General features: G+C 38.2%; 1 protein-coding gene and 1 non-coding gene across 8 annotated transcripts in view; one reads left to right on the forward strand and one right to left on the reverse strand.

The window, feature by feature from the left end:
* RPAP2 (RNA polymerase II associated protein 2) overlaps positions 1-26,343 on the forward strand; it is a 107,268-nt gene that overhangs the window by 20,750 nt on the left and 60,175 nt on the right. For 3 of the 7 annotated variants that reach the window (XM_006093180.3, XM_023757651.1, XM_023757650.1), the window contains 3 exons: positions 15,637-15,672; positions 18,698-19,634; positions 25,071-25,153. In XM_006093180.3, coding sequence (XP_006093242.1) covers positions 15,637-15,672; positions 18,698-19,634; positions 25,071-25,153 — 1,056 coding nt within the window. Of the gene's footprint in view, positions 1-15,636; positions 15,673-18,697; positions 19,635-24,859; positions 24,977-25,070; positions 25,154-26,343 lie in introns of those variants that run through there. The other 4 variants (XR_002830367.1, XR_002830368.1, XR_002830366.1 and 1 more) reach the window with 4 other exon arrangements.
* LOC111826922 lies at positions 23,512-23,648 on the reverse strand. The gene has a single exon (XR_002830375.1). It is a non-coding gene; the product is annotated as a small nucleolar RNA SNORA2/SNORA34 family (small nucleolar RNA).

A 26,343-nucleotide genomic window follows, 5' to 3' on the forward strand; every position in this document is an offset into this window, starting at 1 on the left:
CCTTCTCCTGGTCACCCCATGCAGCCTTCTCCTCGGTTTTTGGTCGCCCCTCACTAACCCCCCTGCGGGCCTGGTTGCCCCACGCAGCCTGCTGCTTGGTCATTTGGTCGCCCCTCACTAACCCCCCTGCCAGCCTAGTCACCCCACACAGCCTGTTCGGTCGTCTGTTCGGTTGCGATGGTCACTTAGGCGTGTGTGTGTGTGTGTGTGTGTGTGTGTGTGTGTGTGTGTGTATGTATATATATGTATGTATGTATATACATATATATATGTAATTAAGCTATATTATCTAGAAATTCCAAACACAGGCTTAATGAGATAATATACCAAGTAATTCATATTTGATAGAGAATATTATAACAACACTAGGCATTGTTATTTGTGGTAAAATAGAATCTTTTCTAAATAGAGTCAATGACATAAATGTACTGAGATGCAAGTTGATGAAAGATATTTATCTAAAAAAACAAAACAAAACTCTTAGTCTTATCTGATGAACGGTGTAATGCGATGCTACTGCAGGTTCACTTAGCCCTAATTGTACTGATGACAGTATCTTTGTTGGCAGACACGTTTGCCTGATGATCCATTCCTGTGTGGTTTAGAATATGTAAAATATATCACCCTATGGCCTTTGTTAATTGAATTAAACATAAGGAAGACTAAACTGTTCATCATTTCTCCACCAGCCTATCTGACTTTCTTCTTTGGAGGATAAAAGATTGTAGCATTGTCCAAGTTGACTGGGAAGCTGAGAGCACCTTTTAAACTATTGCTCTTTATCTCCTTTCTTAGTATTTCTATCACCAGAGCTGTCCATCACCTTCCTTAGCCCTACATCAACAATATATTCCATTCCCCACTGTTAAAACTACTGTTTCCTTACATTGTCTTTACCCCTACATCCAAAGATATCTTCTCTACTTAAATTTAGCCCTTTCATTTAGCCCGTCATCATATCTGCTTCAACTCCTTGAAAACCGTTTACCAAACCACCTTTTCTGTCATCTCTGTTTTCTTCAAATATAGTCATAGTTACTTCCTTTAGCTAATTTAAAATAGTTCTTCCCTCTAATCTTTTTCTAAAATCTTACCATCCTATGTTCAGAATGCCCACTTTTTCCTGAAATATGAAGCCCTGTCACTTTATATTTGTGGTTCTTGAAATTCTACCTTACCTATATGTACATCCCTACCTCACTAAAAAAGAAAGATGGCCCTAGCGGGTTTGGCTCAGTGGATAGAGCCTTGGCCTGCGGACTGAAGGGTCCCAGGTTCAATTCAGGTCAAGGGCACATGCCCAGGTTACAGGTTCAGTCCCCAATAGGAGGTGCAGAAGGCAGCCAATCAATAATTCTCTCTCATCATTGATGTTTCTATCTCTCTGCCCCTTCTCCCTTCCTCTCTGAAATCAATAAAAATATATTTTAAAAAATAATAAAAATATAAAAAAGTAAAAAGAAACATGAAAATGTCCTTGGTTTCCCTAATCTAAGCTAATCAATTGAGTTTACATTCAAAATGTGTAGTATGTGCTTAGTACATGGCAGATTACACACATGTATAAAGTCCAACCTATAAGTTTAAATCTCATTGGGATGGCCAAATACATATCCATGAGTGAAACAAATTTGTACTTATTCTAATGGTGACCTATTATGTAAGTAGTGAGAATAAAACATTGCACAATGAGAAACTATAAGCAGATATGAGAAAATAAACTTACAGGAGTGGGTTGGGATGTTGGAAGTAGATAGTGAGAACATTAACTCACTTGGAAAAAAGGGTATGTTTTGGGAAAAAAATAGAAGATAATGATAGATAACAAGAGACCAAGCTAAGTTTGGTATGTCCTCAAGTACTGGGGAGCCATCAAATGTTTTTGAACTGAATTTAATCTGGCATTGGTGTACAAAATAAATTAAAGAAAGGGTCATAATTAAAGAGCCAAAAGGATCCTTAGAGGTAATTTAATCCAACCGCTATCAAATAAGCTCAGAAAGGGTATTTATTTCTTAAGCTATTGATAGATTCTGAACAAGGCCAGGATTCTTTCATCATATTCCACTTGATTGTAAGTAACCAATCTATAATATACACTGTCACATTGTACATAGTGCAACAATTGCCCTTATTTATGTATAATGCTTTTTAGTATATAACCGTATCAGTGTACTAGTATTTTATACCTAGATGTGTCAGTGTTACCTTGATTTCTAAATTCTTATGGGCACGAATTATGTCAGTTTATTTAATGAGTCCACTAGAGGTCACTGTGTTTTCACAAAGAATGATATTTTTATGTGCTAATGATCAGCATTCTAGAATTCAATATTTTAAAGAGTTTGTGTAGCTATTGCACATATAATAAGCTCAACAGGAATGTGATACTTTAAAGAAAGTCTATTCAAATATGATACAGGGATATAACATTCAGAACCTGTTTTCTTTTAAAGCAGGAAAAAATGCTTCTTTTAAATGGTGGCATTTAGTATTTAATGCAGAGATATTTTTATTAGCTTAAAAGTGAGTCATCATAATAAATAATAAATCACATCACAATCATTTAATGATAGTTATCTTATTACTAATATTACTTTATTAATTATTGAATACTTATTTAACAATAATAATAATTTTAAAATAAGAATAAATTTTAGAATCCACTCAAAGAATTCATACTTTACTGCAATGACTTCCAAAATTTTTGACTACTATAATAAATGCATTTTACATTATGATTCATCACATTCATATAACTGAAACAAAAGTTTTATGAAACAATACTTGTCTTCACTACATGAAAAGCCTCTGATATTTTGTACTCTGTTGCTTTTTAAAAATGCTGGTAGCACTGAATTGGTTGGTCCTGATCTGCAGTTTTAAGAGCACTGCTTTGCTGGATCTAGCTTAGGGTTTCTTCTTATACTATAGAAAAGTCTGTTATCAACACTAAGCCTCAGTTTCCTCATTTGTAAAGTAGAAAGTTGCATTTGCGGTCTTAGTTCCCTTTAGTTCTGATGTTTTACAGTTCTCAGTTAGTCTGCTGCTATAGTGAAAGTCTTCTAGTAAGGAAAGGTCTTCTTTATAAATACAATAAAAATTTAAATTATCAGCATAAGACTAGGGAAACTTATACTATCTTGTCCTTGTAGGGAAGTCTCTCTCATTTAAGAATTTAGAATAAAAGTTACTTCCGTTTGTGAAGATGAAGACTGATAAAGAATTGGATCAAAGTTTTTAAATTATGAGGAATCAGGAATGCTTTATTCTATGTCCAGGACAACTTGAAGTTGACAACTGCAGGAACACCATGATGTTACACACCATTTGGAAATAGAATAATGAATTTGACAGAGTTTGGTCTTTCTTAGATTACTGTGAAAGCAAATATAAACTTATTCACCAGATTCTAAAATACGAAAACCTATAGTGTCTCAAAATTTCTGATTGTTTTATACCATAATCTCACTATGACAATAAAAAATGTATCACGAAACATTTAGACAAATTTATGAATTCTAGCTCCATATTTCTGTCAAGGCTTTGAAGTCATAAAGGGCCTTAGAGGTTTTCTAGGCCCTCATTTCTATTATTCGGGTATAAAAAAATACATGAAGTATATTAATGTCATGGAGAACAATAGTGCCTCTCACAAAATGTCTCCTGATGCCCCGTCAGAAACAAAACATTGACCTAGATGGCCTGGGTCCTGATGCAGTATGATGCTTCTTATGTTGTGAGTTAGAGACTTTTTACCCACTTGGTGGCCAGAAACAGACCGCATATGGTTTTGTTGCTCTGAGACAGTGTATTCATTTAGGTAGTTGCATAGTTACGTTTATAAATTCTGTTTGGTTGACTGCAGGCTCTGACAGATTTTTGAAAAGGAAGTTTCTTGAATTGTAATGGAAAAAATCAGGAGTTAAAACTAAGAAGGACAAATGTTCAGAATCAAATTGTGATTTAAAAGATCCAATTGGCGTGAAAAGAATGGTTAATGCTGACAGAGCTAAAAGCGCCATCATGTGGCTCAGTGTGGGGGATTTTCACACATACTTCTTGGCAATAAACAATGTAATCTCAGATGTGCGGAAGCCAAAAACCTCTGCAGAACAATTTCTATAACCTCTTCCTGAACAGCCAACTCTGTTGCTTGATATACAGAAGAAAAACTTTCTGAAACAAAATTTAACATGTCTTAAATTATATTTGAAAAATTCCCACTACAAGGAGCAATTGTAGCCTGTTGCTTCTGTTGGTTTATCTATAATATTAAGAGGGTAATATGCTAATTAGACTGGACATCATTCCGGACATCCTTCCGGATGAAGCCGGGGCCGGAGCACGGGACCTGGGTGCCTGCTGGCGGCCAGAGTGAAACCTGGGTCCTGGGTGCCAGAGGGAAGCTGGTGCCAGCAGCCAGGGGAAAGGAAGGCCTACTCTTGCACGAATTTTTGTGCATCGGGCCTCTAGTATACATATAGTGTACATATTCTAAGCGATAAACAGACATACATACAAACATAAATACAAAAGGTTTTTCAGTATGTTATTTCTAGTTTTAGATTTATTTTGCTAACGTTAGTTAATCATCTAATTTATACAATTAATCTAATTTATACTTTAGTAAAATAATATGAAAACATTTATGAAGAACAAGCTTGAAGGCTATTAAATAATACCCTTAACTAACATGATTACTTATTTTTGTTTTTTGAATTGAGCTTATATCAAGTTGAGAATAATCTCCAAGGCAACAAAAACTTTGAAGGGAATAGAAGATACTTAGAAAGAAGACGAATGACATTTTTAACAAACAAAATACTTTTGAATTTCCTTTATTTATTTATTTATTTTTTAATCCTCACCTGAGGATATTTTTTCATTGATTTTTAGAGAGAGTGGAAGGGAGGGGGACAGAGAGAGAAACATCGATGTGAGGAAGACACATCGATTAGTTGCCTCCCGCATGCACTCTGACCAGGGCCAGGGATCGAGCCTGCAACCGAGGTACATGCCCTTGACCAAATCGAATCTAGGGCCCTTCAGTCCTCGGGCCAATGCTCTATCCACTGAGCCAAACTGGTTAGGGCAAGCATGTCAAACTCAAAGGCTAACACGGGCCAAATAAGGTTTAAGTTTACGTGGGCCGCAAAAAAACAAAAGCTTCAATTTTCATAAGAAACGTAGGTTTATTTCGGTAGAGACATGCTGAATACAAAGGGCTAAAATAAATGAGTAATCGTTAACATAAAATAATAGAACATTTTAATAAAAATTAATATTTTTCTTGAACATTAACTTACCAGACACTGAATAACTGCACAAATTAATAAGTGTAACTCAAATAAACCTATTTTTCTTGGTCTCTGAAAGCAAAATATTTCCTGTTGCACACACCAAACAAATCAGTACAAGACTAATGACGTGGCAATCGGCTGATAAAATATTCGCTGCTAATATTAGTGGAGAGAAATGGTGGACCTGCACGTAAGGCGCGTAAGGGAAATGAATGCAACACAATTATAGTAATTAGTCATTAGTGAACGTTGTAGTTCGTTATTAATAATTATGTATAACAGGATATTGTAAAAATTAAGTTACAAAATTTTTATTAAAATGTTTCTTACATACCGTTATGTCGTCTGGGCCACAAAAATATTTGTTGTGGGTCGCGTGGGGCCCGCGAGTTTGACATGCTTGGGCTAGGGCAAAGCTTTTGACTTTCATCTAAGAAAGGATAGCAAAGAAAGAGCAACTTAACTTGGTGCCTCCTTTTTAAAACAGCTCGTAGCAAAAACAAACTGAAGCTCTGTATTGAACTTACTACCTCTTTAAACTTAGTTTATTTTTTGTGTTAGGTATTATTTCTATTTTATAGATTGGGAATCAGGGAGAGTATTAACATCACTCATAAAATATCTAGAAACAACATTTACTAGTTGTTGTTTTTTTAACCAATAGAAAAATGAAACAAAGGAGATTTGGAAAATAGGAGCTTGTAAACTATATTGAGTTTTTACAACAGGGGTTAAGCAAAGGTGGTATTCTCACAACTTTTTGGGGTATTTTCTGACTTTGATTAGAGGCAGCATATTATAGAAAGAGCTTAGACTTTGAAAGACCTAAATTGAGATCCTAGATTTACTACTTGTTAGCTGTAGTGACCTTAGGAAGTCAGCTAACCTCTTGAAAGCTTCCATTTCCTCCTCTATAAAAAGTTATGTGAGGATTAAATGAAATGATATATAAAACCACGTAGCAGAAAGTGTGGGAAGATGAAAAAGTTCTAGAGATGGATGGTGGTGATAGTTGAAGGGCAATATGATTGTACTTAATACCACTGAACTGTACACCTAAAAATGAAAAATGGTTAAAAGGGTAAAATTTGTTATGTATTTTATCACAATTTTTAAAAATCTACCTACCATATAGTAGGCACTTATTATATTCTAATTTTCCCCTTGCCTTTTTAAGAGATTGAATTTTCTTTTAACTCCGTGTTTTTCTAAAAGAATATCAAATTGTGTAGCTGGAGATTTCTCATAAAACTATCTTGAATTGTATCCATGATTTAGAATAAAGTTACATTTTGATTACCCCATGATTCAGCCATACTTGAACCTCATTATTTGGAACTATTCTGCCTCCAAGATCTTAAAATAAGAGCTTTCCGTCTCTGACCACAACCTCTATCTCATCTACAGCTATCACTCCTAAGTGTGCTTTGTGACCTCATTTTGACCTCCTGCCTCTACCTTAGCTCTGTTCTTCTAGGTTGGCAGACCCTCATTAAATTTGTTTTCTTGAGTTGTACAGTTATCAGTTACAGTATTGTCCTCTCAAGTAATCCCAGATTCTTTTTCCTTTAACCTACTACCATGTCCACCTTCACATGTCATCCTTTTTTTCTGAGCTTAGGTTGCTGACCATTATTGGGTAAAGTCCTCAAATAAGACTGTTAGCACTTTAGACAAGCTGTCTTATTTAATTCAGTTTTCACAACATCCCTGGGGAAATATTGCTACCCACCATATTGATAGTGGAACTGAGGCTCAGAAAGGTTTAGTAACTCACCCTGAAGGTTTAGTCACTAACACTTAGCTCATATATTGATTTCAGATTTAAACCTAGATTTGTCTGGTCCAGAGCCTGCTCTTTTTCCATTCTTTGGCCCTGTTTCCAGTTCATTCTGTCTCCTCTCAACTGTATGCTCATCTGTGTGTTTTTTTCCCTTTGTTTCTTCTCCCTCCCCACAACACCATTGATCCCCTCTATGCTCTCTTCCACCTCCAACTACCCCCCACCATCACCACACTGTTGTCTATGTCCATGAGTTCTCTCTCTATTTTTTTTTTTGCTCAATCCCTCTACCACAACCACCCCCAACTTTGTTTCTTGCTAATAACTCTTATACATTCACACCTTTTTTTCTTCTCCTTAAACTTTGAACCTAACCCCCAACTCATAGTGCATAATTTAACCTACTCCTTAACTGAAACAATGAGGGCATCCAGCAGAATCTCCTTCAACATTATCTTCTTTGTATGCTCTCTCATTTCTCTGCCTCCTTGTTGCTAATGTACTACCTCTTATGTTACTGATTCCGTTCTCCTCTCACCAAGGCTTTGCTTTATGATTTATTCCTATTTTCTTCATCTTTAATGCTGTTTTCATATTGATTCTTTTCCCTCTATTTTAAAAAGGAAAAGAACCCTAAAAAATATCCTTTAAATTTAGTAGTCCTATAATAATTAGTGATGTTATTGAGAGTTGTTTCAGTAGAGTAACGCCTACAAATTCCAGGAGGCAGAGGGTTGATGATTGAATAGGAGATAGGGAATTGAAAATGATGAGTGCAGATTTCTTTAAAGAAGGCTTACATTGAAAAGAGGCAGGGCTGTATGATTATAAAGAACAGGGTTTAAAAGATAGAATACATTTACTAAAAGGAAAACATAAAAAAGGAAAGAGGAAAAAGGAGAGGTTTGTGAAGTAAAACATCTAAGTAAAATCCATAGGATTAGCCTCAAATGCCTTACTGTACAAATTATATCTATCTTTATAGACCCAGCTGAATCTGAAGCTTTTCTTCGTTAGCTCAGCAGGAAGTGTTTCAAAATTCTCTAATTTCCTGTGGCAGCTCATACATCTCTCCTGGTACTTATTAAGTACTCTCTTGAATTATGTGATGCAACAGTGTAGTTCTCATGAGCCATGCTGTTGGGGTTTGATTCCTGGCTTTACCAATTATGAGCTGTGTGACTTTCAGCAATGACTTTGGTACTCAGTCTTTGTATCTGTAATGGGATGATAGTAGCCAGTACATGATTCTTACAAGGATTAATATTTGTAAAGCTCTTAGAACATGCGTTTTCCTTCTACTAAGTTATACGATCCTTAAGAATAGGTAACTATTCTTTGTATTACCGTACCCCTCATTGTCCATACATATAATAGTTCATAATTTTACATAATTAGGAATTTGTTGAATGATGGAATATACTCTGTATTTGCAGGTTAGCCATTTAGTGTAAGAATCCAATTGAGAACCACTGTATCTGCACATAGTTTCTTCCCTACAGTGATACTCAGACCCCAGGATAGGACCAAATGCCAGACAGCTACATGGTACTGAACCTTCATAATTTTAGGCATGAAGACTTGGACCAGGAAATGGGAATAGAAGAGTGAGAGAACTACAAGTGGAAGTGGGAGAACGTAGTCAACCAGGAATAAAACACAATTGTAAACGTTAGCATATTATTTAGGCCAAAAAAAACTCTTCATGGGAGTTATAAATATCCCTGTAGCAGTCAAGGCTAATCACCACCCAAGCAGTGTCATTTGTTTTCTTTGAGAAACACCAAACCATGGTAGCTTCTATGATTACAGTTTTAGTGAGTGGAAAGAAGTAGGGTAAACAGAATAATTTGGATGATTGGGAAAGGATACTCCTCAGTTGGCTGAGGGACTTTAAGGAAGGAGAGAAAATAGATTAAATTTTTACTCTCAGGCAACTCACTGCCATTGCCTTATTCTGCCTTTTCCTTTTAAATGTTTTTATTATCTTTCTTTGGGAATTCCTGAACTGCAGGGCAATCTCTAGAGCAGGATGCCAAATATTGGTTTCATCTTGTATAACTAAGAAGAGGATTGCCAAGAGAGCCTGCAGTGCCTCCTATGCTTGAAACTGAACAAAAGAAGAATGGGTTATCTAGGTAACAGTTACATGGTTGATGCTGTGATGTTTTAATTATATACAAAAAATAGAGGCCCAGTGCATGAATTCGTGCATGGGTGGGGTCCCTCGGCCTGGCCAGCAATCGGGACCAATCAGGGCTGTCTTGCCCAGTCCCCATCGGGGCGATCGGGGCAATTGGGGCTGGCCGGCCCGGGGGAGAGACTGCGGGAGGTTGGCTGGCTGGTGGAGGTTGGCTGTGGGAGCACACTGACCACCAGGGGGCAGCTTCTGTGTTGAGCATCTGCCCCCTGGTGGTTAGTGCGCGTCATAGCGACCAGTTGACCCGTCATTCAGTCGTTTGGTCACTTAGGCTTTTATATATATACTAGAGGCCCGGTGCACTGAAATTTGTGCACTCGGGGGGGGGGGGGGCTCCCTCAGCCCGGCCTGTGCCCTCTTGCAGTCTGGGACCCCTTGGAGGATAACCACCTGCTGGCTTAGGCCCGCTCCCTGGGGGATTGGGCCTAAGCTGGCAGTCAGACATTCCTCTGGTAGCCCGGGAAGCCTGGGGGGATGCCCACTTGGCAGTGGGGAGCAGGCCTAAGCTGAAGTCGGACATCCTTGGTGCTGCTGAGGAGGCGGGAGAGGCTCCCGCCACCATCGCTGTAATGCGGCCGTAAGCCTGGCTTGTGACTGAGCAGAGCTCCCCTCGTGGGAGTGCACTGACCACCAGGGGGCAGCTCCTGCATTGAGCGTCTGCCCCCTGGTGGTCAGTGTGTGTCATAGTGACCAGTGATTCCCAGTTGTTCTGCTGTTAGGATCAATTTGCATATTACCCTTTTATTATATAGGATAGAGGCCTGGTGCATGGGAGGGGCCGGCTGGTTTGCCCTGAAGGGTGTCCCGGATCAGGGTGGGGGTCCCGCTGGGGTGCCCGGCCAGCCTGGGTGAGGGGCAGAGGGCCGTTTTCAGCCTGGCCACACCCCCTTCAGGGTGGGGGTCCCCACTGGGGTGCCTGGCCAGCCTGGGTGAGTGGCTGATGGCTGTTTGCAGGCTGACCACAGACCCTTCAGGGTGGGAGTCCCCGCTGGGGTGCCTGGCCAGCCTGGGTGAGGGGCTGATGGCTGTTTGCAGGCTGGCCATGGCCCCCAGCCACCCAAGCTCCCAGCGGAGGCTGGCTGGAAGCAGGTATCTGGGGTTTATTTATCTTCTATAATTGAAACTTTGTTGCCTTCAGCGGAGGCCAGAGCCAGCCAGGGCAGGCGGGAAGCTTGGCTTCCTCCATTGCCGGGGCAACCAAGCCTCCTGCTTGCTCCAGCTCCGTGGCTGCCGGCTGCCATCTTGGTTGGGTTAATTTGCATATAGTCGCTCTGATGGGCTGGTGGGCGTGGCTTGGGGCATAGCGAAGGTATGGTCAGTTTGCATGTTTCTCTTTTATTAGATTACTAGAGGCCCGGTGCACAAAAATTTGTGCACTCGGTGGGGGGAAGGTCCCTCAGCCCGGCCCTCTCACAGTCTGGGACCCCTCGGGGGATGACCACCTGCACTTGCTGGCTTAGGCCTGCTCCCTGGGGGATTGGGCCTAAGATGGCAATCAGACATCTCTCTGGCAGCCCTGCAGCCCTCGGGGAAAGTCCACTTGCCAGCAGGGAGCAGACCTAAGCTGCAGTCAGACATCCTTAGCGCTGCTGAGGAGGCAGGAGAGGCTCCCACCACCACCGCTGTACTGGCAGCCATCAGCCTGGCTTGTGGCTGAGCAGAGCTCCTCCATGTGGGAGCTCACTGACCACCAGAGGGCAGCTCCTGCATTGAGCATCTGTCCCCTGGTGGTCAGTGTGTGTCATAGTGACCAGTCATTCCCAGTCTTTCTGCTGTTAGGGTCAGTTTGCATATTACCCTTTTACTATATAGGATAGGCCTGGTGCACGGGTGGGGACCGGCTGGTTTGGCTGCCCGCATCCCCTTCAGGGTGGGGGTCCTGCTTGGGTGCCTGGCCAGCCTGGATGAGGGGCTGATGGCTGTTTTCAGGCTGTCCGCACCCCCTTCAGGGTGGGGGTCCCCACTGGGGTGCCTGGCCAGCCTGGATGAGGGGCTGATGGCTGTTTTCAGGCTGCCCGCACCCCCTTCAGGGTGGGGGTCCCCACTGGGGTGCCTGGCCAGCCTGGATGAGGGGCTGATGGCTGTTTTCAAGCGGGCCAAGCCTGCAACTGAAGCTCCCAGTCTCTCCTTTTCTTCTTTTTTTTTTATTCTGGGATTTATTTACCTTCTGTAATTGAAACTTTGTTGCGGCTCCAGCTTTGAGGCCGGCTGGCTGAAAGCAGGTATCTAGGGTTTGTTTAGCTTCTATAATTGCAGCACTGTTGCTTAGAGTGCAGCTCAGAGCTGGGCCGCGGCAGGCGGGGAACCTTGGCTTCCTCCATCACTGGAGCAAGCAAGCCTCCTGTTCTCTTCAGCTGCGTGGCTGCCGGCCGCCATCTTGGTTGGCAGTTAATTTGCATATCACCCTGATTAGCCAATGGGAAGCGTAGCGGAGGTATGGTTAATTACCATGTTTGTCTATTATTAGATAGGATATATATATGTGTGTGTGTGTGTGTGTGTGTGTGTGTATATATATACTTGTAACTCTCATTTTTCCCTGGTTGTCTTTAAGTGTTATAACTCAAATGATTTCTGGTTCTAGCTAGCCATTTAGCTTTACTTTTTTTTAATTGAAGGTTTTTGTAATATGATCTTCATTGCAGCCCTATTTTGCCCTTTAAATGGAATTTATGTTCAGTGTCTTAGCTTCTCTTTAATGCATACTGCTTCCTTATATTTACTCTTTTTTCTAACAATTAACTTTTTAGAGCAATTTTAGGTTCACAATAAAATAGAGAAGAAGATACAGAGATCTCCCATATGCCTTTTGCCCCCACATAAATCATACCCTCCCCCATTAGCAACCTCCTCCTTCAAAATAGTACATTTATTACATTTGACGAGCCTACATCAACATGTTCTTATCACCCAAAGTCCATGGTTTACATTAGGATACACTCTTGATGTTGTACATTCTATGGGTTTGGACAAATGTATAATGGCTTGTATCCACCATTTATAATATTAGGCCCTAAAAGTTCTCTGTGCTCCACCTAGTCCTTTCTCCTCTCCCTGCCCACACCCCCACAGCTCCTGATCTTTTTACTGTCTTCATAGTTTAACCTTTTCCAGAATGTTATATGGTTGGAATTATTAACAGTATATAGCCTTTCAGGCTAACTTCCTTCACTTAGTGATATGCATTTAAGTTTCCTCCGTGTTTTTTCATAGCTTGATGGCTCATTTCTTTTTAGTACTGAATAATATTCCATTGTCTGGTTGTAGCACAGTTTATTCATTCATCCACTGAAGGACATTTTAGTTGGTTCCAAGTTTTGGCAGTTATGAGTAGAGCTATTATAAATATCCATGTGCAGGTTTTTGTGTGGATATAAGTATTCAGCTCCTTTGGATAAATACCAAGGCACATAATTTGTGGATTGTATGGTAAGAGTATGTTCAGTATTGTAAGAAATCATTGAATTGTCTTCCAAAGTGGCTCTATTATTTTGCATTTCACCAGCAATTCAGCATTTGATGTGTTCTGGATTTTGGCTATGCTAATAGGTGTGGAGTGGTATTTCATTTTTGTTTTAATTTGCATTTCTCTGATGGCATATGAGATGGAGCATCTTTTCATATGTTTATTTAGCATATGTATACCTTCTTTGGTAAGGTATCTGTTAAGGTCTTTGGTGCATGTCTTCTTTGGAAGGTATCTGTTAATATGTATATATTTCTTTTTTTTGTATACGTTCATTTGCCATATGTATATATTTCTTTTTTTTTTTGAGAGAGAGAGAGAGGGGGGGAGAGAGAGAGAGAGAGAGAGAGAGAGAGAGAGAGAGAGAGAGAGAAGAAGAAGAAGGAGGAGGAGGAGGAGGAGGAGGAGGAGGAGGAGGAGGAGGAGGAGGAAAAAAGAAGAAGAAGGGCTGAGAGAGAAACATCAATTTGAGAAGCATCAATCAGTTGCCTCCTGCACACCCCCTACTGGGGGTCAAAATCAGCCACCTTTTGGTGTATAGACAACACTCCAACCAACTGAGCCACACCAACCAGGACTCTTTCTCTTTTTTTGTTTTGTTTTTAATATGTTTTTATTGATTTCAGAGAGGAAAGAAGGAGAGAGTGATAGAAACATCAATGATGAATCATTAATCAGCTGCCTCCTGCATGCCCCACACTGGGGATCGAGGCTGCAACTCAGGCATGTTCCCTGACCTGGAATTGAACCTCCTGGTTCATAGATTGATGCTCAACCACTGAGCCATGCTGGCTGGGCTCTTTTTCTTTTTTTATGTATCTTCTTTGGTGAGGTATCTGTGAAGGTCTTTGGTCCATTTTTTAATTGCATTGTTTGTTTTCTTACTGTTGTGTTTTGAGAGTTCTCATATTTTGGATAACAGTTCTTTATCAGATATGCCTTTTGTAATTATTTTCTCCTACTCTGTTGCTTGTCTTTTTATTATCTTGACAGTATCTTTTGTAGAGCAGAAATTTTTAATTTTAATGAAGTCCAGCTTATCACTTCTTTTTTTCATGGATCATGTCTTTGGTGTCAGATCTAAGAAGTCATCTAGTTTTTCTGCTTTGTTATCTTCTAGTAGTTTTATATTTTTGCATTTTACATTTAGGTCAGTAATTCATTTTGGGTTACTAGTATTTTTGTGAAGAGTGTAAGGTCTGTGTCCAGATTCATTTTTTGTATATAGATGTCCAGTTGTTCTAGTGCCATTTGTTGAAAAGACTTTCTTTTCTCCATTGTATTTGTTGCCTTTGCTCCTTTGTCAGAGATCAGTTGATTATATTCACACTAGAGGCCCGGTGCATGAATTCATGCACTAGTGGTGTCCCTTGGCCTGGCCTGCAGGATCGGGCTGAAACCAGCCCTCTGACATCCCCCAAGGGGTCCCGGATTGCAACAGGGCGCAGGCCAGGTCAAGGAACCCCACCGGTGCATGATTGGGGCTGGGGAGGTACCGTGGGAGGGCTCCAGGGCGTGTCTGGCCCATCTCGCTCAGTCCTGATTGGCCAGACCCCAGCAGCAAGCTAACATACCAGTCGGAGCATCTGTCCCCTGGTGGTCAGTGCACATCATAGCAATTGGTCAACCGGTCGACTGTCTGCCCCCTAGTGGTCAGTGCACATCATTGCAAGTGGTTGAGCGGCCTTAGCATATCATTAACATATTACGCTTTTATTGGTTGAACAGCCGACCAAATGACTGGACACTTAGCATATTAGGCTTTTATTATATAGGATGGGTCTACTTCTGTGACTTTCTATTCTATTCTACTTACCTATTTGTCTGTTCTTTCTCCAATAATTACACTATCTTGAGTATTATAGCTTTATAGTAAGACTTGAAGTCAGGTAATGTTAGTTCTCCAACTTTGTTCTTCTCCTTCAATATTGTGTTAACTAATCTGGGTATTTGCCTCGCCATAAAAACATTAGAGTAAATTTGTTGACATCCACAAAATAATTTGCTGTGATTATGGTTGGATTGCATTGAATCTATAGATCAAGTTGAGATGAACTGCATCTTAACAATATTGAGTCTTCCTATTGATAAACATGGAATATCACCTCATTTATTTAGTTCTTTGTAAACTTACTTTCGTATAATCCATTTTGTAGTCTTCATAAGGCAGTTTTTCTGAGTCACTTCAGAAGTATGTTACAGTTTTCTTATTCTCTTGGATTCATTTGCTTTTATATTTGTTCCTTTTTATATCTGGCTTCCTAAGAGCTTTTTCCTCCCCATTTTTAATATCATGATGCTCAGCCAAATGTGATTTCTGTTATTGAATAGCAAAATTATTCCTCGAGTTAAATTAAACCATCTGTATACACAGTTTACATCCATACTGTAATATAACTACTTTCTCAGAAATTAGGGCAAAAAGTTTTACTAACCGTATAAGGGAAATACAAGAGCTTCTATAATCTCTGCCCTCAAAGAGCTGTGGTCTATTTAAGAAATCAGAATTAAACATGAAAAGTAACACATTTAGATAATAATTTTAGTATTAGATCATAGAAGAGGACATGATTAATATATATTAATTGTACATACTTTGCAATTTAGAGAAGGGAGTGATTAGACAGGGAAGTGATTAGAGAAGGTTAGACAGGGAAACCTTTATCGGGCTCATGGAATTTGAACTTAGTTCTAAAATATTAGTAAATTTGGGGTAGAGATATTAATCCAGATTTCTTGTGGACGAGTTTCATAGTAATTTATCCCTTAATTTTTTCTTTAAAAAAATCTTTATATTTTCTATCCAATGTAATTATAGTAAACACTTGAAAGTGTTTGACATATCAGTTACCTTCAATTTTCTATTTCTGTGTGTTTGTCACAGGCACCCTGATTTTCAGCTGCTACAGGAAGGACAAAGGTATGGTTGAATCAGTATCACTTACCTTCTATATATTCATGTTAATAGAAACATTAAGAGTAAACCAGGTGATATGAGCTCTTTGACTTCCTGTACTGATGCATTATGTTAGTGCCCATTCTAGCCCACACAAAGAAATATTTGCCTTGTACAGCTTTTTCTTTTCTGATGGTAAGATGATGTGTTTGCTCTGTATGATTTATTGTATAGCTCTTTCTACCAAGAAAGTCTAATTGAACCTGTTGAAATATGACTCAAACACAGCTTCCATCTGAGATAATATGCTGCTTTGTCAACTAGATTGTGCCAATTAACATTTGTTGAAAGGTTTTTATAGTCTTATTTTATAGAATTTCAAAACATTAATGTATCTGTTATTTAAAGCATTAATAGAGGTTCCAAGTTGTGATTTTTTTTTTTCTAAAATCCCCTCATGATGTTGCTTTCTCAGCCTTAATCATCTCTCAAAACATGTCCTTTTATCTCCGAGAATAAATTTTCCTGGTTATTAGTCACTACATTAGTTACATGGACTTGAGCCATAAGTGAGAGACACTGACTTATTGATGTGTTTCTTTAATTTATAGCTCAAAGTAGTACAGAAAAACATAATAACTTCAAATTCCAGGGGAGAGTCTGAAATATATGAAAGTTTAATTGTTCTATTTTTTAAAAAATTATGCTTACAAGAGACAAGTCCCTGATGATATAGGATAGATTCTTTTTTTTTTTTTTAATATATTTTATTGATTTTTTACAGAGAGGAAGGGAGAGGGATAGAAAGTTAGAAACATCGATCAGTTGCCTCCTGCACACTCCCCACTGGGGAATGTGCCCGCAACCAAGGTACATGCCTCTTGACCGGAATCGAACCTGGGACCCTTGAGTCCGCAGCCGATGCTCTATCCACTGAGCCAAACCGGTTAGGGCTAGGATAGATTCTAACTAAAAAATTATATCTACTACTGAATAAACTTGTCATCTTTTCTCATTTCTAATCACAACCTTACCTTCAACTCTGTTTTTTCTTCTTTTACTTCCCAACCCACATGCTTTTATAAACTGCTGCATTCTCTTCATTTTTAAAAAATCATTTCTAAAAATGCAATAGCCTTTTGGAGGAGCAGTTTTAGGTTACATAAAAATTGCACAGAAAAGTAGAGTTCCATACACACACTACCCTGTACATGCTTCTTGACCCAGAATCCTCCTCATTTGGATCTTTAAAGTTCTTATCATTGCATTTGCTTAAGAGTAACTGCTCAACTATCCTTCTTTACCTCAAGGTTGTATAGACAAAGCTAATCTTTGCCTTCACTCTTTCATAATTCTTAATTTTTTTTAAACCTGAAAATTGAAGAAATATAGTCAAAGGGAAAACTGTTGTTTTTTATTGTTAGCATTATGTTGTAATTCTAGAGTTTAAAATATAAATATCTTTCATTGATAAATGTTGATTTTCCAACTTTATTTTTTTATTGTGACTGACTTCCTTGTGTTTTTCATTCTTTGGAACTTTCTGTAGTTCTATCAACTAGAGTTGGAAAATGTTTAAACATCTCTTTTTATATTTATACTAGAGGCCCAGTGCATGAATTCATGCACAGGTGGAGTCCAGCTGGCCCTGCCCCAATCAGGGCGGATTGGGGCTGGGCCTGTCAGGAGGAGGAGATGGTGGGAAGTTGGCCGGCCAGCCCACCCCCATCAGGGCTGGGCTGGCTTGGGGGAGGGGCCTCGGGTCATAGGCTGGTGGATCCCACCCCCAAATGGGGTGGGAGGTGCCGAACGGGGGCCAGCGGGCTGGGGGAGGGGCCATGGGTGGTTAGCTGGCTGGCCCTGCCTCTGATCAGGGTGGGGGTGCTGATCAAGGGCAGGGCCAGCCAAGGGGAGGGCTGCAGGCCAATCAGGGTGGTAGGGGTCCATAGGGGGTGGGCTGGCCTGGGGAGAGCTATGGGCCGATCAGGGTGGTGGGGGCTCATGGGGGATGGGGGCGGGCGGCCAGGGGGAGGGCCCCAGGAGGTTGGTTCAGTACCCTTTTTGGGTGAGGGGGTGCAATAAGGGGCGGGCAAGCTGGGGGAAGGTGGGGGGGGGGGCACGTTTGGCCAGCCGGCCTGCCTTTGATCATGGTCATGGTTGGAGAGTCTGATCAGGGGCAGATCGGCCGGGGGGAGGGGCTGCGGGAGGTTGTCCGGCCGGCCCCACCCCCTGATCGGGCTGGTTCGCTGGCCATGGTGGGCATCATAGCAACTGGTTGTTCCGTTGTTAAGGCGTTATGGTCATTAGCTTTTTGTTTATGTAGATCTTTCAAAGCCTAAACAAAGCTCCCTATAATAAATATGTAAGTGTGTGTGTGTGTACGTACATACATATATATGCTTGTTTGCTTGTTTGAGAAACCAGTAATGAAGTTTTCAAAAGAAAACCTTTTTTAAAAAAGGATATATGAAACAATGGAACAGGCTAAAATAAAAAATAGTTCAGTAGGTTGTTTTTGTTGTTGTTGTTGCTGTTATTTATTTATTTATTTTGAGAAATGGGAGAAAGGGAAGGAGGGAGTGGAGAGAGAGAGAGAGAGAGAGAGAGAGAGAGAGAGAGAGAGACATTGATGTGAGAGAGAGACATCGATTGGTTGCCTTTCACACTCACCCCAACCTAACGGGGTTGAACCTGCAACCCAGGTACGTGCCCTTGAGCAGGAATTGAACCCGTGACCCTTCGGTGCTCAGGCCAATGTGCTAATCATTGAGCAACATGGCCAAGGCTCTTTTAACATTTTAAAAATAATTAGGGGGAAAGAAGATAATTATATCAAATAAATAAGAACTGAAGAAATTATGTAATTATAGCTTTCTTCTGAAGTGTGTGTGTGTGTGTGTGTGTGTGTGTGTGTGTACAGGCTTATATAAGCCTATAAATAAGGCTTTGCATAGGGAATAAAAAATATCTACCTTGAAAGGTACAAAGTGTAAATACATGGGACATTCTGCTTTTCTATTACAGTTAGTTTGTTTCTTTTCTTCTACAGTGGCCATTCTGGAGAAGAAGTACAGTTATGCAGTAAGACCATTAAAACATCAGATGTTGACAGTCCTGGCCATATTGAGAAGCAATATGAATCTAATTCTTCTAGCATTCATAGTGATAGTAGCAGTGATAATGAGCAAGACTTTGTTTCCTCCATTCTACCAGGAAACAGACCAAATGCAACGGGTATAAGGCAACAGCTGCACATAAAAAGCATCATGAAAAAGAAAGCTTGTGAAAAATCTAACTTCAAGCATAAAGACAAAGAACAGGCAGTAATAAGTATTACTGAGCAGTTAGGCAATTGCAGATTAGATAGTCAGGAGAAAGCTGCTACTTGTGAACTTCCTTTACAGAAGGTAAATACTCAGGTTTCTTTAAATAGTCCTTCGAGAGAAAACTTAGATGCTTCAGAAATTCCTGAAAATAAATACAATAGTTCAGAAATAACTTTAGTAGGCATAAGTAAGAAAAGTGCTGAACATTTTAAGAGGAAATTTGTCAAATCAAACCAAGTTTCTAGGTCAGCTTCTAGTTCAGTGCAGGTGTGTCCTGAAGTTGCAAAGGCAAACTTACTTAAAGTTCTGAAGGAGACTTTGATTGAGTGGAAGACAGAAGAAACTTTGAGGTTTTTGTATGGCCAGAATTATGCTTCTGTGTGTCTAAAACCCTCTTCAGTCCCTCTGGTTAAAGAAGAAGAGCTTGATGAAGATGACATAAACTCTGACCCAGATAGTCATTCCCCCACCTTGCGGGAATCTCAGGACAGCTTGGATGAGTCTTTGCCTTTCAGGGCCTCAGATACAGCCATTAAACCACTGCCAAGTTATGAGAGCTTGAAAAAGGAAACTGAAACATTAAACCTAAGGATCAGAGAGTTTTATAGAGGACAGTATGTTTTAAATGAAGAAACCACCAAATCACAAGACTCAGAAGAGGTACGTCTTAATGGTGATGATTTTCTATGTTGCTAACATATGGAACACTCATCATAGCAAATCTTAGAGCAGGAAGAAAAATACTGGAGATAATTGTTAAATTTTCAGAAGACTTTTTTAGTTTGTCAGTCTTTTCGTTTAAAATGCCATTTCCAGTAATGGCATTACGATTTTCCAAATAAGTTGAAGTTTGCCCCTGAAAATTTTCATAAATGTGGAACATTTTTCTGTAATGTAGAAATAGGCTCAAATTGTGGGGCAGAATTTTCTTTAAACCTAGTTCTTCATATATGTAGAACCTCTGAAGAGGCTTGTTTTTTCTTCGTTTATATGTATTCTTTCCGATTTCTACATGGAATACATATCTTTGTGTTATTTTCAGTGGGACTGTATGCAGTGGAGTAGACTTACTAGTTGAATGATAAAATATTTGTATAATATTTGGCAAACATGCCCATTTAAAATGTTATGAATGAAAATAATATATTAAAGGAGACTTATTGGGAAATAATAGAGAAAATGGAAATAGCACATTCAGGTAAGACTTAGATTTGAATATCTGCTCTGTCATTTACTAGCTGTATGAAAAGTTAGTTCTTGAGTTTGATTGCTTATCTGTGAATGGGATCATAAGTAGCTTCCCTTGCTTAATAGTTACACGTTTTAAAGATAACATATATAAAGCATTTATCACAGTGCCTGTCATATAATTGGTACTCTGTAAATAGCAATTATATGTGGAGACTGAATGTATGCCACTGAGGGCTAGGGAGATTTTTCAGTATTTCTAATACCCCGTTTTGGTTGATGTGTAGTTTGGGAAATGAAGTCATTTGATATGAAGAGGAGTAGGCAATAGTCTGGTTTTAACCACAAAACTTTGTTACTAAAGATTTCTGAGTAAATGTGGCTGTAAAAACATTTGGAGATTTATAAAGAAGGTGAAAGTGAAAATATAGTAAAAATTTAGAAATATTTTATATTTCTAGAGAATATTACCCAACTCAGTACTGTATTTGAAATCACTTCAACTGTATTCTTAGACAGTATCTATAACTTTTAAGTATGGAGAAACATTGATTTCTGTCAGCTGCATAAACCTATCTTAGTACATAATTTGTTTTAATCATTTTTGTGCTTATAAGCCTTAAGAAGGAAAAATTAATCCCTGAAATTTGACTGCTCCTCTGTTGCATAACGTTTTAGAACTTTTCCATTGAAGTATAACTCAGTGCTGTAGCTCATTGAATTATCACAAATGAGCACTACCCAGGACAAAACTAAACCAGAGCCACACTATATCTTTTCCTGACCATTACCTCTTTCCAGAATGAACGACTATTATAATAGCACAGATAAGTTTTGCCAATTTTGAACTGTATATAAATGGATTCACACAGTATATATTCGTTGGTGTCCAATTTAGTTCATGCAACATTATGTTTGTGAATCACTTGTGTTGTTAACTCTAGTTTTATTCTTTAATTGCTACATAGTATTCCATTATAGCAATGTACCACAATTTATTTATATTAATGAGCATTTAGGCTGTTACAGTTTGGGGCTATCATGAACTGCTGTATGAACTTTCTTATATATGTCTCTGCTAATGTGCATGCATTTCTGTTGGGTATGTATCTAGGACTAGAATTTCTGGGTCATAATGTATGGGTATACATGCAACTATACTAGATAATGACAAATGGTTTACCAAAATGGCTGTGGCAGTTTGTATTCCCCTACCATACTATGAGAATTTCCATGACTCCACACTTTCACAATACTTGATATTGGTAGTTTTCACCATTCTGGTGGCATTGCTTTTTGGTTACATTTCTCTGATGATTAATGAGTTGAGCACTATTTCATTTGCTTATTGACCATTTGGATAGTCTCTTTTGTGAAATGCTTTGAGGTGTCTTTTTTCCCCCCATTTACCTATTGAATATATGTAGGTTTTTGTTTTGTTTTTTTCCGTTGATCTGTAGGAATTCTGTATGTATTCAGGACTCAAGCCCATTTTTAGTTATGTGTATTGTGAATACCATCTTCTGCTCTGAGACTTGCCTTTTCACTCATTACTGGTGTCTTTAGTTTATTAATTCCTCCTTTTAGTGACTTCTTTAAGAAATCTTTACCTAGCCCAGGTTGTTTAATATTCTAGAATCTATGTTGTTTTTCCTTTCACATTAAGATCTGCAATTCATCTGGGATTGATTTTTGTTTATGGTGACAAGTGTATTATTTTCTTTTTGGGAAATGTGTGCACATCAAAGTTTAGAAGCATTATTGATTTCTTTTTTTTTTTTGGTTGTTTGTTTGCTCATTCCATCAGTTAGAGAGGTAGGTCAAAATCTGTCACCATAATTATGGATTTATTTATTTACTTATTTATTTACATTGTTTTTTAAATCCTCACCCAAGGATATTTTTCCACTGATTTTCAGACAAAATGGAAGGAGGGGGAGAGAGAGAGAAACATCAACATGAGAGAGACACATCAATTTGTTTCCTCCCCTCTCCACCACACACTGCTCGACAGGGGTTGGGGATCAGACCTCCAACCAAGGTACATGCCCTTGACTGGGAATGGAACCGGGACCCTTCAGTCCATGGGCCAACACTCTAACCACTGAGCCAAACTGGCTAGGGCTAATTATGGATTTATTATTTCTCCTTTTAGTATTATGAATTTTACTTTTAATATTTTGAGACCACGTTATTGGGTGCAAATGTAAGATTGTATATCTTCCTGGAAAATTAAACTTTTAGCATTATGGAGTAACCTTTCTCTACATTGATTATTTTTCCCCTTAAAGTCTACTTTGCTAACACTATCATTCTTTTATTAGTATTTTCAAGGATTATCTTATTTTAAATATAGGCTGATCATCTTATCCTTTATGGGGAGGATTTAGTCCATTTACATTTTTTTTTAAATATATTTTATTGATTTTCTACAGAGAGGAAGGGAGAGAGAGAGTTAGAAACATCGATGAGAGAGGAACATCGATCAGCTGCCTCCTGCACATCTCCTACTGGGGATGTGCCCGCAACCCAGGTACATGCCCTAGTATTTTCAAGGATTATCTTATTTTAAATATAGGCTGATCATCTTATCCTTTATGGGGAGGATTTAGTCCATTTACATTTAATGTCATAAATGATGTTTGGGTTTAAACCTATCATCTCACTTGTTCGTTGCTTGCTGCATTCCACCTATTCTGTGTTCCTCTTTCTTTCCTATTTTGCTTTCTTTGTGTTAAATATCATTAATTCATTTTTTACCCTACATTAGCTTCTTATACATTCTTTTGCTAATTAATAAGTGGTTACTCTAAAGATTAAAATCTGAGTCTTTGCCTTATTAAAGTCTAATGTCATGTAATACTTTTATTCCTTCCTGGACAATTAGAACTTTACAACTGTAACTCAGTTTACCTGCTCTTTACTTATGTGTTCTTGTTGTGTATTTTTGTCCTCTTTACATTTTCAGTTCTACAAAATTATTTATAGTCAGTATTCAGTTGGTTTTGTCCAATTAATTACTCTTTCATTATTTTACTGAATTTCTTTTCTTTCATCTGGAATCATTTGCCTTGGGCCTAAAGAATATCTTTTGTTTCTGTTAGTGCCATTTTGTAGTGATTAATTTTATGTTTTTGTTTGTAACAAAATTTTTTATTTCACTTTTACCTTTGAAAGATATTTTTCTGGATATTGAATTCTAGATTAGAGTTTTTTTTCTTTCAGCCCATTGAAAATATTCCCTTGTCTTTTGGCTTCCATTTATTTCTCTTATTGCTGTTTTGTGTGTGTGTGTGGTTTTTTTTTTTGCAAATATCATGTTTTCTCCTTTAGCTATTTTTTTTTACTCAGATGTTTCTTTCTAATGAATTGACCATTACATTTCCTAAGTTCTGAAATGGCCAACAGACCATAGAAAGACATTTCTTTAGGCTCCTGCTTGAAACCAGCAGCTTCAGCAAACTGCTGGCCTTGATTCAGGGCCAGTCCTTTAGCTATTTTTAAGACCTTTTTATTTTCCTTTGGTTACTCTCAATTTTAAAATCCTTTGTGTAGGTATGGTTATATTTGTTCTTTTGTTTGTTGTAATACTTGATTCTATGAATTGACTTCTTTCATCAGTTTTAGAATATTCTCAAATATTACCTGGTGCTCCAGTTAGTTATGTTAGTCTTTTTCACTGTATCATCTTTGTCTCTTATATTATTTTGTGCTTTGCATTATGTGGAGGGGGGAGAAGGGTGTTGGGTGTGACTGTGCTTCATTCTAGGTATTTTCCAAGTCAACATTCTCTCTTCAGTTATTTCCACATTATTAAATCTATCCATTGAGTCTTTAAAATACTATATTTTTCACTTGTAGGATTTTCATTTAGTTCTTTTATATAGTTTTCAGTTCTCTGCTGAAATTTTCAACCTTGTTATTTCTTTGAATATATTGAACATTTATTTTAAATAAAACTGATAGCTTCATTATCTGGATTCCCTGAGGATTGACTTCTATGGACTAATGTTTCCGATTTTGATCACATTGTCTTAGTGTTTCATTATGTGGCAAACATTGTATATTAAAAGTTACAGAGATAATTTGAGACCCAGGCTAATGCATCTTCCTCTAGAATGGATTTATGTTTGCTTCTGGCTAATTTGTATCAGTGCCATATCTCGTTAATCCAAGCAGGAGTTATGATGATTTGGTGATGGGCTTCAGTCCCTAAAAGAGCCAGTCTGTTTCCTATTCATTCTTACTCCTAGAGTGTGATCCTTCTAAGTCCTGGTCTCTAACTTGGGGAGTGTTGCTAGTGCCTCTCCTTTCTTGGCATGCCCCAATGTCTATTAGAAGAGCAGTGCTTGGGTTCTCACTATCTAAATTGTCTCTTCTGAAATTAGTCAGTGGCCTCTCTGGAATTACCTTCTCCAGAATCTCAGGCCATAATTATTTACCGCCTTGTTAGCAATCTGATGCTTTCGAACGTGTTTTTCCCCCCAGCTTTTTCACTTCTCAGCAGGAGGAGTGGTTTGCCATTTCTTGTCTGCCATTTCTAGAAGTGGAATTCCCCATAATATATTTATATTATTTGCTAATTTTTATCTTTTAATTTCCTACATTTACATAGCATTTAGTAGTTTACAAAGTCTTTTTGTATGCATTTTCTCATTCAATGAAGAAGGTATTAATTAGTATTCCTTTTAATGCAGATCAGAAAATACTCAAAAGTGGGCAAATGATTCAGGCAAGTTCACATAAATCTGAACTGATACTCAAATTTAAATTTTATAAATTTCAAGTCTAGGTTTCATTCTACCATACCACAGGTATTAACTTTTGTATTTTAATGTTAATTATTCTAATCAAAGAAAGAATGTAAATTCATATTTTTATTTTGCTTTGTTTAAAAATGTGATTCAGCATGATCCCACCTTTCCACTGATAGATTCAAGTTCTCAGAACCAGATTAGAAAACGCATCGTACTCGAAAAATTGAGTAAAGTGTAAGTATGTAATTGTCATTCCACTTTTACAGTATTTTTAAGTTAACTTGGTATTTGTGGGTTCATAATATATAGGTGTTATTGAATTTTGAACAGTGAAGAATAATGTGAAAGGTTTACATGGATTTCTTCACCTGAGAAATTTTGATTTTTAAGATATCCTACCAAGGAAATACTGAAATTAAGTTTTGTGTACAAGATGCACATAGTAAAGAGGAAGGTTGAGATTATGGGAGTAGAAAACCAAACTACCTCACTTTAATTTAATAATCCAATGAAGTCAGAGGGGAAAAAATATCAAAGCTAGACCCATTTAATTACTGATTTGTGGTAAATGTGTCACATCAGTTTCACATGTGAATAAGACTTTGTAAAGTTTTAACAGTCTGTTAACTCAGTCTGCATACATATTCATAGAACATTTTCACACTCAGCAACTTGAGTTTTTGTTCAACTCAACTTTGCACTTTAGTTTTAAGCTTCCTGTGGTGGAAATTACTGTTCTTGTAATTAGCCCAGTCATAAATGACATTTAAAAATTGCAACCTTGGTTTCTCTTTCAAAAGGAGCTTTCAATCTTTTTTCCAGAGGTATGAGAGCTGTTTTGAACTTTTTAGCCTGCATTTTCTTTCTTTAATAGAAAAGATGGAAAGGTGTTTTCAGTCCTTGCTTAAGGTGGTATGTATGTGGAGAAGTCTTAATTATGTGGTTTATTCAAAATAACAAAAACATTTTGGAAGCCATAGTATTATGAGGACCTTACTCCTTCCTTTAAGTTTTACATTTTAAATAACTCTTTAAAATAATATTTATTGAATGTCTTTTATATGTTAGGCTCTTCATATATGATAAATCTGTTATTAATTTTGCCTTTTATGTGTTTTCATACTTATACATTTCTGTTGAATATTAGGTTAGAAAACAATGTAAGTCACCATTATCTGATTTATAGAACAATCCTTAACTTTAGTTACATAGTTTTTAAAGTTGGCATGGGTTATCCATACTGGTATATAATCAGTAGAAAGGAATTTATCTGAAAATAGTTTCCTAGAATTTTAGTTAATAAAAGTACCCAGTTTTAAATTTAAGACCATGTAGACATGTCATTGAAGAAATTCTGTTCCTTCTGGGTTTGGGCTGCAACAGAACATGCTAAAGGACCCCTGCTCAAAGACCAAATTATTGAT

The sequence above is a fragment of the Myotis lucifugus genome, unplaced genomic scaffold (assembly GCF_000147115.1).
Source record: "Myotis lucifugus unplaced genomic scaffold, Myoluc2.0 scaffold_110, whole genome shotgun sequence".
Classification (NCBI taxonomy): domain Eukaryota; kingdom Metazoa; phylum Chordata; class Mammalia; order Chiroptera; family Vespertilionidae; genus Myotis; species Myotis lucifugus.